At 29.3% G+C, this 13,659-nt stretch overlaps 1 protein-coding gene across 1 annotated transcript in view; it reads left to right on the top strand.

Annotated features, from left to right (window-relative positions):
• Positions 1–12,492, top strand: part of LOC118198316 (uncharacterized) — a 52,150-nt gene extending 39,658 nt beyond the window's left edge. The window contains exon 3 of the mRNA XM_035369964.2: positions 6,843–12,492. Coding sequence (XP_035225855.1) covers positions 6,843–8,432 — 1,590 coding nt within the window. The 3' untranslated portion in view covers positions 8,433–12,492. The remainder of the gene's footprint in view (positions 1–6,842) is intronic.
• Positions 12,493–13,659: the final 1,167 nt, after the last annotated feature.

Below are 13,659 nucleotides of genomic sequence, written 5' to 3' on the forward strand. Positions count from 1 at the left end.
AGAAGTGTGATAGAAGCTGATGAACCACCAAAACCGTATAAAAGGGATGATGTTAATTTTGAAAGTGAAATAAAAACATAGGAAATATGGAATGATAGTAATGTGATAGCAAGAAATATAATGAATCAAAATATGACAGCTGCACAATTGTTAAAATATGTAAATGGAAAGAATGCAAAGAAGTTATGGGACGAAATAAAAAAATGAAATGGCAGTAAGAACAGAAGGTATTCAAATCAAATGTAGAATAGAATTGGCTCAACTGAAAATGAAAAAGGGAATCTGTAGATGATTATATGAATAGAGCTGTAATTCTAAAAAGTAAAAGTATTCAAGTTGAGTATAAAATTAGAGATAAAGAATTAAATTACTTCATACTAGAAGGACTTAGGAAGGAATTTGATGTTAAAATTATTGAAAGCAGTAAAGAGAAAGATCTAGCTTCAATTAAACAAGCTTTAAAAGAAACAGAAGGAAAAAATAAACAGGAAAGAAATAGAAGTAAGTTCTAAGGCAAAAGAAAACTGGATAAAATCGGAATATGAAAAACGGTGCTTTACTCATGGAAAATTAGGACATTTAATAAAAGAATGTCAGGATAATAATAATACAGTACAAAGTCCGTAATCCGGACTCGTCGGGACTTCGGCGATTCCGGATTAGGTTTTTTTCCAGATTATAGATCATCAATTTAAATCTGGTAAGATGGCATGCAGAAATTATACAACAAAAAATATGAAATCATAATTTATGAAATAAAGAGCAATTATGATCTAAAGGGTATCAAAATTTACAAAAAAAGAAAAAAAAGCTTAATATTTATTTGTTTACTTTATTATATATTTCTTTCAATGTAAGTTGTTTAAGTTGCTTCGTTTTTTGTGGTAATACTTTCTCTTTAATTCTATAAACAGAAAAAAATTCTTGTTCAGTTACGAAGTTCCACTGTTCAAGTCCTGTAATTTTTGTGTCGAGAATACCGACTAACTTATCAATCAAAATTTTTTTGTTTTCAGTAACCTCTCTGTCATTTTCTTCATTATCGGAAGCGGCATTTTCTGGATCTAGAACCATACTGCAGATTTCGCCGCCCGTTAATTGATTGATGATTGGGGCATTGTCATTGTAATGAAAAACTTCTGTTATATCATCTTCATTTATTACCGCTTCTCCACATTTCCTTACAAAATCCAATAACTGGAAAATGCCACCTTTAGTTTGCGATGTCTGAAAACTTCAAATTCGTGGCTATCATCTTCATCGTCCTTGCCATGAAATATGGTAGCTGGCCATAAATTATGCCAAGCATTTTTTAATGTATCTGGAGACATATCCTCCCATGATCTTGCTCCACGCAGCAGATTTTTATGCTAAAAAATTTTAAAAAGTCTTGAATAGTCTTACGCGCATGCTTAAATCATACCAAAAAAAATTGTGACTTTGAGTTCCGGATTACGGACTTTATACTGTATAAAGTGCTTTAGCTGTGGAAAATTCGGCCACAAATCAGCTGAATGTAAAATGAAAACTGAACGAGAACATCGAAAGCAGAGAAATTTAACAAATAAAACTTATAGAATGTCAAGTAAGGAAAAAGAATATGAATCAGCTACATGCGTATCTGAAGTATCTACGAAAATAGATAGCTCTTGTCTTAAGAGAGAAATGATGGAAAGAATGAAATAGATGAACAAGAGAGTAAAAAAATTTAAGGGATTATTGATTCAGGAGCCACATCTTGCAAGGCAACTAGTAAAGAAATACTTACTAATTTTATAGATGATGAATGACAAATAATGACAGCTGAAAAAGGCGCCATGATCAAATCAGTTGGTATTGGTAACATTAAAATGCAAACTGATAGAAATAAGAACATCTTGAGAGTAGAAAATGTTTTGCAAGTACCAAATTTAAGTGAAAATTTACTGTATCAAAAATTGTAGATCATGATTTAAAAGTAATTTGTACCAAAACTAAAGCAGAAGTGATCAATAAACATGGAAACATTCTATATATAGCTAACAGTAATGGAAATAAATTTGAAGTTGAAGGAAATATAGTTGAAGAAGCTAAAATTACTAATCTTAATGATGTACTGTGGCATCAGAGACTAGGTTATATAAATTATCAAAGGCTGATAGAAATTTAAAAAAAAAAACTCATCGGTCATTGGATTAGAAAATGTAAACATTTCTCAAAGCAATCGTGAACCTTGTACATTGAATGACGTTAAAAATGACGCGAACATCTTATAAAAGTGTGGAATTTAAGCAATCTGAAGATATTTTAGAATTATAGCACATAGATTTAGTTGAACCAATTGAGAAATCAATAGATGGAAGTTATTTTTTAACAGTGGTAGATGGTTACAGTAATTTCATATTTGTGATAACAATTGAGAAGAAAAGTGAAACTTCAGAAGCTCTAATCAAGCTTCAAGAAGGAAGACAAACTAAAAAAAGAATTCGTAGTGATAATGTTAGTGAATTTTTAGCTAAAAGTATAAAAGAACTTTTTGAAAAAATGAGAATTAAACATGAACTTTCAACTCTTTATACCCTGGAAAGTAATGGAAAAGCTGGGCGTTTTAATCGTACTATAATTGAATATGCTAGACCTATGTTAATTGATGCAGAATTACTGATAAAATTTTGGTTTGAAAGCGTTAAAGTAGCTGCACGTGTGAATAACAGGAGTCACAAAAATTATAAAAAGTTTACACCATATGAACTATATAAAGGACACAAGCCTAACATTAATTATCTTAAAAGATTTGGATATGAAGCATATGTTCATATAAGACGAGAAAAACTTAGAAAGATGGATCTAAAAGCTCAAAAAGGAATTATGATAAAGCATGAAGAGAAAAGCATACAAAATTTATATTCCTGTATTTTTATTTAGTATAATATATACTAAATAAAAAATTCAAGAAGTGAAGAGATGTAAAATTTAATGAACAGAAACTCTAATCACCTTTACTAAAAGAAAATTATTTAAAATTCAATCAAAATCAAATATTAGAAGAATTTCATATTTTTTACTAGGAACAAACTGATAGCAGTGTAAACAATTGAGAAATAACAGACAAATACAATAGAGAAGATAATACAACAGATGAAGAAGCTAAGAAAATTTTACCATCAAACACTGATGATGAATGCGACGATAAGAATTCATTGGAAAAGCCAACAGAGCATCCACAAATAAATGAAGAACCTGGAAATGATAGTCATGGAAATTCTGTACAGAAAAGACCAAAGCGAATGACAAAGCCCCCCGAAAAAATAACCAGTTAACTGTTGCACTCTCGTTTAAGAGTGCGCACCAGTTTGTATTTCCGGAATCAAGCCATGACAAGTATATTTTTCAATCACAGAGTAAGTTGCGCTGGTAAGATATTGGATGAAAAAGATGGGTTTATTTTATAAAATTGAAAATTTTATTTCTAATATTTACTTAACATAAGCATATATTACATACAGATTAAACTAAAAATGCAATAAATTAAATACTATACATATAAAAGTAAGAATTTAAATTCCTGCTCTGGAGTGATATTCAGCAAAACAGGGTACTGTACGCAATGGGACTTTGCAAATCGAACACCAGTAACATGATTCCTTCCTGATCTTATTTCTGTAGCAGTGCGAACACCTTCACATAAACTTTTTTTTTTCGATGTTACGAGCATATGATCTGGAATATGATTCCCGCCTAATTAATTGGCTTATATTGCATCTAAATTGTCAATTTAGTTCTTTCAATTGGATACGTTGTAAAGTGTCTAATAAATTTGAGCAAAAAGTTGATGCGCGATAATGTACCATTATTTCTTTTATATAATATGAATGCATTCAGACATATAATGTCTAAAAATGGAGAAATTTCTTTTTGTAGTTCTTTTTGAGTCGTTTTCTTGCTGTGGAATACACTATGATGATTTCATCGCTCATATCCACTCCATCCATTTTTTTATTATAATCAATCACTAGCTCCGGTTTCTTTGTTATTATTTTTCATTTCTCTGTTTCTATTACATTGTCATTATGTACGGTACTTACTAAATAAACCTCCCTCTTATCTTTCCATTTCATTATACGCATGACGAGAGTACTCGTCAATACACAAAATTGTGCTGCTTCTCCATGACGAGTATACTCGTCAATCACAGTTAACTCGTTAAAAGATTATGTAGTATACATTACAAATGAAGAATTACCTAAGACGTGATGAAGCTGTAGAATCTGCTGAAAATGAATTCTGGCTACATACAATGATGGAACTGAGTTCAATGGAGGCTAATGAAGTCTGGAAATTAGTTGAAAGACCCATCGATAAGAAAGTTATTTAAAATGTTGGATATTCGCAAAAAGGGATGAAAAGGGTAATATAGAAACAATTTACAAACCAAGACTAGTAGCAACCGGATTTAATGAAAGAAAAGGAATTTATTGTGAAGGTGAATTTAGTCCAGTAATGAGACTAGCAACCTTTAGAACATTGTTATCAATTGCAGTTTAAAAAATAAGATTTTACGATGTAAAAACTGCATATTTGAATGGATACTTGGATAAACCAATTTACATAGAACAACCACCTGGATTTATATCAGATCCGAACAAAGTATACCACAATCGGGAAAATGCTGGTATGATGAATTACGTAAAGTTCTTAAGGAACGGAATTTAACTTAAGTCAGATCCATATGTTTATATTTATAAAGATATGATCAACTATCCTGTCAAAGCAGTGTATGGGGATGACTTAATGGTGATTGAAAATTCAAATTCTGAGATAAATGACATCGTTCAACTATCTAAATCGTTTACATTACGAGAAGGCACTAAAACATACAAATTTTTAGGGATAGACCATTCGGCAATAATCTGGAAAATTTATACTCGGTGAAGAAAACTATATAACTAAAATCTTAAAAAACTTTGAAATGGATGAATGTAAAGCTGTCGAGACTCCAGGAATATTGGGTGAAAATCTTGATCACATAGCATCTTCGCCACCTGTGTTGAAAACAAAATATCAAGAAGTATTAGGTTTATTGATGTACTTAGCAACGAGCACAAGGCCAGACTTAGCTTTTGCCATAAGTAATTTGTCAAGATGTAATCAAGATCCCAGAGAGAATCACTGGAAAGCTGTGAAGAGGATATTTAGATATATTAAAGAAACACAAAATGCTTGTTTAGTATATACTTGACAATGGGAAATTAAATGCTACATCAGATGCAAGTTGGTGTACCACTGAAGATAGAAAATCATTTGGAGGTTATTTCGTTAAATTAGGTAAAAATGTCATGAATTGGAAGTGCAACAAACAAAGATTAGTTGCTCTATCTAAAATGGAAGCTGAACTTTTAGCATTCTGTGAATGTGCATGTGAAGTTAAATGATACATCTTTTTACTTGAAGAATTGGGACAAGATGATCAAATTGAAAAACCAATAGAAATTAAAACAGACTGTCAAGCAATAATAGATTGGATAAGAAAAGCAAAACAAAGTAGTAGTTCAAGGCACATAAATAGAAAATATTTCTTTGTAAAAGGTGAATATGAAATGAATCAAATCATTCCTCAGTTTGTGTGTTCACAAAGTCAAGAAGCGGATATTTTTAACAAAATATCTACCTAGGGTGAAATTGAAAGATTAACTATTAAAGTATGGACATGACTGACTGAATAAAATTATTGCTTTAAACACAAATAAGGGGGAAATTGGTAATGTTTGTTTATAAAGTGTAATTTTAAGTTTTAATGTTTTGGCAACATTGATATTTTCTTAAATCGTAAAAAAAAAGTGTTAAAATGTATCTGTCATCTAGAGAGTTTGTTATGGTTTTGTAGAATGTGGTAAGGTTTATTGTGACTAATCTTAATAAAGTTTTTAGTAATTTGGTCTGTATTTCCGTAAACTTTTATTCATTAAGATGCTATTTAAACCATTAAAGCAAATACAAAAACATATTTTAAATAATAAGGTAATATGTATCAAATTAAAAAAAGTCATGATCAAATAAAAGCAGCAATGCTTCTCAAAAGTTTAGAGATAGGAAGCAAATAATGAGATCATTGGAATATTGCAAATACTGTTGTTTAATGTAAAATTACCTGTTCAAAGTTTACTTCTAGTGAAAAGAGCGACATAATACCAAGATTGACCTTTGTCCATCGATTTATGCTTTTTATCTTGAAAGACTGTTTAGTAATATAACCTAATAAATTAATTTCTATCCCATATATTTAATTAACGTATTGTGTATTTTTAAATGTATCAACATGGAAGAAACATTATGGGTTCTCTTTTTATATCATTAAAGCAATCTTGTATGGAGAGCACTGAATTCATTACACTTGGAGTTAGTTCTGTTGTTTTGAACTTCAAGTAGGAAACTAGAGGGGGAAAAAATAAGCTATGAATATGCACATAGATTTTAAGTATTACTATATATAACTATGTTTCTGTTGAATTTACTTCACTTGCAAGATATTTATTTAGCTTTTCCTTAACCGACATTGTGTCACTTGATTACATACATACATACCTTAGTCATTCTTTGATGTGATCTTTATATTATATTGTGAGTTGACCTTTCAATGTCCTCTCCAGAGATGCATGGTGAATGTGCATACAGTTGTTTCTTTCAAGCTAAACATCCATAAGTATAACAGCGTATTTCATATCCTCACATACTTGCATATTATTGTTGCTTGCAATGTTTTAGAAAATGAAGAATTTTAAGAATGATGGATTAGTTTTATGTTATATATGCTAAATTACATGCTTTAGTTAATTTGTTGAGATTTTTTCTTGTTTTATTTTCAGAAAACAAGAATTGGGAAGTATATTAATGAACTTCGAAAAAGGACAAACAATGAGCAACTTGCTAGGAGAGCTAAAGAGCTAGTTAAGAGCTGGAGAAAACTCCTTCCACAAAATCCTCAACGTGTCAATGGCGAAGAAGTCATCAACAGTGTTAGCTCATCTTCTGGTAGCATGACAGTTCTAGGTCCAGGTCCTGGCCCAGGATTTGGGCCAGGACCTGGACCAGGAAATCGAATGTTAAAGACAAGTGTTTCAGTGCCTGGAACTCCAAGATACAAAACTTCAAGTCCATCAGTGATGGGTGAACGATCTTCTAGTCCCTACTTCTCTAGTGCCTCAAACAGCCCATTATTAAATTCTTCTGTACTTCAGGGAACAAACTTACCTATGCCATCTAACTATGCTCCAGTTAAGTTTACTAACTCTGTAAACAAAAGCTTACTTAATGTTAGTAATCAAAGTAAAAACATGACTTCCAGTCAATTGTTTAAGCCTATAAGTCCATCTGCTGGTAGGCAAGGTAGTAATATGACATCCAGTGGAACAAATGTGTTGCCTTCTCTAAGAACTTGTAGTCCTAATGTCAACCTAGGGCTTAGGACCAATTCAAGCTCTAGTAGTCCGTTATTGAATACATCTGTGAATTTGTGTTCTCAAGATGCATCTCCTCCATTACCATGTACTGTTGCTCATTCCACCCTAGACATTGCAAAAACAAATGCTGCTAATAAACGGCTACGAAAAATGTCCTATAGTCCTTCACCTAAAGAAGTTGTTAGTAACTCTAAATCAAGAATTGGCAATGGAATGAGTGATGTGACTGAAAGTATTTTACCTAGTGAGAGTTCTGCATTCAAGAATGTTAATTTATTTAATTCCAAATCAATTGAAGGTGATAAGACACTTATAGTTACTAATTCAAAAACCCCAAAGAGGAAAAGGAGCTTTGAAAAAAATGAGCTTCAGGAAAATCGACTGGGAGATATGATAGCTTCCTTGCCTTCGGGCTCAAAACTTCCAAAAGTGAAAACAACTCAGCAGCTAATAGCTGATTTACATGCTAAAAAAGGCACTGTACTTTCTCCTAATAATTTGACTACTGTTGATTCCCTTCATAGTTCTGAAGCTGAAGTGTCTCAAACGAAGTCTGAATTACTCAAAAAGTTTTTGATATCATCTCAGTCTGTTCGACATGAGAGCAATGAAGAGAGCCCAACTTATGAATCTAGTATCTCTGTAAATGATTATGGTGTACATTCTGTTTCAGATGTTTCTTCTGTGATAAATAGGAACTCAGATATTCCCCCTTGCATTTGTCAACCTGATCCTGTTGATGAGGAAATCAATAGGATTCTTTCAGATTTACCTGCTATAAATCCAGATGAAATTAATCTTGAAGATAATGCTTCATCACCAAAACGACCTACATCTGTTACAAGTGATGATTTAAATAGGTTATCAGAACCTTTGGAATATGTGAATGGTGTGTATGATTGCCATGGTACTTGGAGGCCGTGGGAAGAATGTACTGAACAAAGATCTTATTTAGGGGAACGTTTTCAAATATTGCCTTATGTAAATATTGATTAGATAATTAAATTGTACACTGCATCAAAGAATGAATTTCATTTCTTTCTTACTTTATAGTTTAGAGACATAATGTTTACAAATGGTTTCCTTAACCAATTATGTGATACTAAATTACATATTTTGTATATGTAAATCTTGTTAAAAGTTGCTAAAAGAAAATTATATAGGAACCTGTTTTATCAAATTTATTACCTTTGGATTTAATCAAAATAATTTTCGGTAACCTATAATATTCAGAGAATCCTTTTTGCCTGTTTTGACTAAGTATATATAAACTTTATGTATATATTAGTTTGCGCTTTATATACAAAATTTTGTTTGTCAAATGATTATTTTAATTACCAAAAACATTAAATCAATCAAAGTGATCATTTAAGTATATATTAAAGATGAAGACATTTGTATATAAATGACTAGTTCATTATTTTAGTCTGATTTTATTGAAATCTTTGTGTTTCATTCATGAATCTTATTTATTTGCCAAAATGCCAAAAGTATATACTAAAGAAATTTTTCTAATTGATTAATGTGATGTCATTTAATATTGAACAACAATATACATATGGGACAATATGCACTGCAATTTTTTTTAAACCTGGTTATCAGTTTTTAATGCTCAAAACTACCTTATAGGGAATCAAATTGGAATTATTTATTAGCATATAAGTATAATGTATATAGGGTACAGCATAGCAGTATTTCTGCTCATCTGTTTGGGGTAATCTCAATAGTAAAATATTAACCTATTTTAAAATTTGAGTCATTAATCTTATGTTTGAATTTAAGTCTTAAATTTTCTTTTGAGCACTTCAATTTGAAAATTTATCAAGTGATGAAAACTCTTATTTTGTTAAGGACTTAACAGTACTTTTTTGTAAAAAAACCTTACAATTCATGTCATCATTACATTCTTGTAACTTAAAGTCAAATTTCTGAAGTACATTTTTATCCCTTCCCGTAGGTTTCCATAAATACACATTTTGCTAAAAGAAAATTCCATAGGAACCTGTTTTATCAAATTTATTTATTACCTTTGGATTTAATCAAAATAATTTTCGGTAACCTATAATATTCAGAGAATCCTTTTTGCCTGTTTTGATTAAGTATATATAAACTTTATGTATATATTAGTTTGCGCTTTATATACAAAATTTTGTTTGTCAAATGATTATTTTAATTACCAAAAACATTAAATCAATGAAAGTGATCATTTAAGTATATATTAAAGATGAAGACATTTGTATATAAATGACTAGTTCATTATTTTAGTCTGATTTTATTGAAATCTTTGTGTTTCATTCATGAATCTTATTTATTTGCCAAAATGCCAAAAGTATATACTAAAGAAATTTTTCTAATTGATTAATGTGATGTCATTTAATATTAAACAACAATATACATATGGGACAATATGCACTGCAATTTTTTTTAAACCTGGTTATCAGTTTTTAATGCTCAAAACTACCTTATAGGGAATCAAATTGGAATTATTTATTAGCATATAAGTATAATGTATATAGGGTACAGCATAGCAGTATTTCTGCTCATCTGTTTGGGGTAATCTCAATAGTAAAATATTAACCTATTTTAAAATTTGAGTCATTAATCTTATGTTTGAATTTAAGTCTTAAATTTTCTTTTGAGCACTTCAATTTGAAAATTTATCAAGTGATGAAAACTCTTATTTTGTTAAGGACTTAACAGTACTTTTTTGTAAAAAAACCTTACAATTCATGTCATCATTACATTCTTGTAACTTAAAGTCAAATTTCTGAAGTACATTTTTATCCCTTCCAGTAGGTTTCCATAAATACACATTTTGCTAAAAGTTGCTAAAAGAAAATTATATAGGAACCTGTTTTATCAAATTTATTACCTTTGGATTTAATCAAAATAATTTTCGGTAACCTATAATATTCAGAGAATCCTTTTTGCCTGTTTTGATTAAGTATATATGAACTTTATGTATATATTAGTTTGCGCTTTACATACAAAATTTTGTTTGTCAAATGATTATTTTAATTACCAAAAACATTAAATCAATGAAAGTGATTATTTAAGTATATAATAAAGATGAAGACATTTGTATATAAATGACTAGTTCATTATTTTAGTCTGATTTTATTGAAATATTTGTGTTTCATTCATGAATCTTATTTATTTGACAAAATGCGAAAAGCATATACTAAAGAAATTTTTCTAATTGATTAATGTGATGTCATTTAATATTGAACAACAATATACATATGGGACAATATGCACTGCAATTTTTTTTAAACCTGGTTATCAGTTTTTAATGCTCAAAACTACCTTATAGGGAATCAAATTGGAATTATTTATTAGCATATAAGTATAATGTATATAGGGTACAGCATAGCAGTATTTCTGCTCATCTGTTTGGGGCAATCTCAATAGTAAAATATTAACCTATTTTAAAATTTGAGTCATTAATCTTATGTTTGAATTTAAGTCTTAAATTTTCCTTTGAGCACTTCAATTTGAAAATTTATCAAGTGATGAAAACTCTTATTTTGTTAAGGACTTAACAGTACTTTTTTGTAAAAAAAACCTTAGAATTCATGTCATCATTACATTCTTGTAACTTAAAGTCAAATTTCTGAAGTACATTTTTATCCCTTCCAGTAGGTTTCCATAAATACACATTTTGCTAAAAGTTGCTAAAAGAAAATTATATAGGAACCTGTTTTATCAAATTTATTACCTTTGAATTTAATCAAAATAATTTTTGGTAACCTATAATATTCAGAGAATCCTTTTTGCCTGTTTTGATTAAGTATATATGAATTTTATGTATATATTAGTTTGCGCTTTATATACAAAATTTTGTTTGTCAAATGATTATTTTAATTACCAAAAACATTAAATCAATGAAAGTGATCATTTAAGTATATAATAAAGATGAAGACATTTGTATATAAATGACTAGTTCATTATTTTAGTCTGATTTTATTGAAATGTTTGTGTTTCATTCATGAATCTTATTTATTTGACAAAATGCTAAAAGCATATACTAAAGAAATTTTTCTAATTGATTAATGTGATGTCATTTAATATTGAACAACAATATATAATTTTATGTATGTATTAGTTTGCGCTTTATATACAAAATTTTGTTTGTCAAATGATTATTTTAATTACCAAAAACATTAAATCAATGAAAGTGATCATTTAAGTATATAATAAAGATGAAGACATTTGTATATAAATGACTAGTTCATTATTTTAGTCTGATTTTATTGAAATCTTTGTGTTTCATTCATGAATCTTATTTATTTGCCAAAATGCCAAAAGTATATACTAAAGAAATTTTTCTAATTGATTAATGTGATGTCATTTAATATTGAACAACAATATACATATGGGACAATATGCACTGCAATTTTTTTTTAAACCTGGTTATCAGTTTTTAATGCTCAAAACTACCTTATAGGGAATCAAATTGGAATTATTTATTAGCATATAAGTATAATGTATATAGGGTACAGCATAGCAGTATTTCTGCTCATCTGTTTGGGGCAATCTCAATAGTAAAATATTAACATATTTTAAAACTTGAGTCATTAATCTTATGTTTGAATTTAAGTCTTAAATTTTCCTTTGAGTACTTCAAGTTGAAAATTTCTCATGTGATGAAAACTCTTATTTTGTTAAGGACTTAACAGTACTTTTTTGTAAAAAAACCTTACAAATCATGTCATCATTACATTCTTGTAACTTAAAGTCTAATTTCTGAAGTACATTTTTATCCCTTCCAGTAGGTTTTCATAAATACACATTTTGCTAAAAGAAAATTATATAGGAACCTGTTTTATCAAATTTATTACCTTTGGATGTAATCAAAATAATTTTCGGTAACCTATAATATTCAGAGAATCCTTTTTGCCTGTTTTGATTAAGTATATATAAACTTTATGTATATATTAGTTTGCGCTTTATATACAAAATTTTGTTTGTCAAATGATTATTTTAATTACCAAAAACATTAAATCAATGAAAGTGATTATTTAAGTATATATTAAAGATGAAGACATTTGTATATAAATGACTGGTTCATTATTTTAGTCTGATTTTATTGAAATATTTGTGTTTCATTCATGAATCTTATTTATTTGACAAAATGCTAAAAGCATATACTAAAGAAATTTTTCTAATTGATTAATGTGATGTCATTTAATATTGAACAACAATATACATATGGGACAATATGCACTGCAATTTTTTTTAAACCTGGTTATCAGTTTTTAATGCTCAAAACTACCTTATAGGGAATCAAATCATCATTTCATTCTTGTAACTTAAAGTCAAATTTCTGAAGTACATTTTTATCCCTTCCAGGAGGTTTCCATAAATACACATTTTCAATATGGTTAATGTTGAAGGTTCACGCAGTTCATTTGTTTACTATCTACATGCAGGCTATTTGGGATGACCAGGTAAATAAAATAGAATGATAGTCTCTTGCCTCATTAATGGGTATTCCATCTTGCTGTATGTAAGAAGCTTAATTAGAAAACAAAAACATTTATGTTTTTGGAAGAATGGATCTTAAGTAATGTTGGAGCTTACAAGAGATGTCTTTTTTTGGGATAACTTCAATTCCTGTTAGCAGGGGTGAGGGAAAGTAATTTCGTAGGCACAGTTTAATTTCTTTCATTTTGAATGATGATTGCTTCACAATCTCTCACTCGAGCTGTTTCATCCAGAGTAAGATCAACCTTTTAACAAAATTCCAGCTGTTGTCTCGAGGGTTTCGTGAACATGTCTGCATACAACATTTTGCTGTTGCAGTGTTGTAATTTTACAATTCCGTGATTTTATAGATAACAGGCGTAGTTATATTTTACAACATTGATGTGTTTGATATAGCTACTGTAATTTTCTTTCGTGAAAAGATTTAAGCAGGATATATTGTCCTTGAATATATTACCTTCCTATTGAAGTCGTTCTCCATCAGTTGTTTCATCCACAAAGTTAAAGCTAGAGCGATGTATTTGGCTCCTGTTGAAGATAAGGTGACACAATTTTGTTTCTTTTCTGTCTATGATACTGTACTGTTTCATATTTGAAATATATATCCAGATGTGGATTTTCTGTTTGATGTATCTCCTACCCAATCAGCATCTCTGTAAGCTTTGATGACTGGTGCACCATTAGATTTCAGATATAATTTGTAATTAATTGTAGCTCTCAGATATCATGCGATTTT

Source organism: Stegodyphus dumicola, chromosome X1, assembly GCF_044657685.1.
Source record: "Stegodyphus dumicola isolate Sdum_Otavi_A_Nest chromosome X1, ASM4465768v1".
NCBI classification, from domain to species: domain Eukaryota; kingdom Metazoa; phylum Arthropoda; class Arachnida; order Araneae; family Eresidae; genus Stegodyphus; species Stegodyphus dumicola.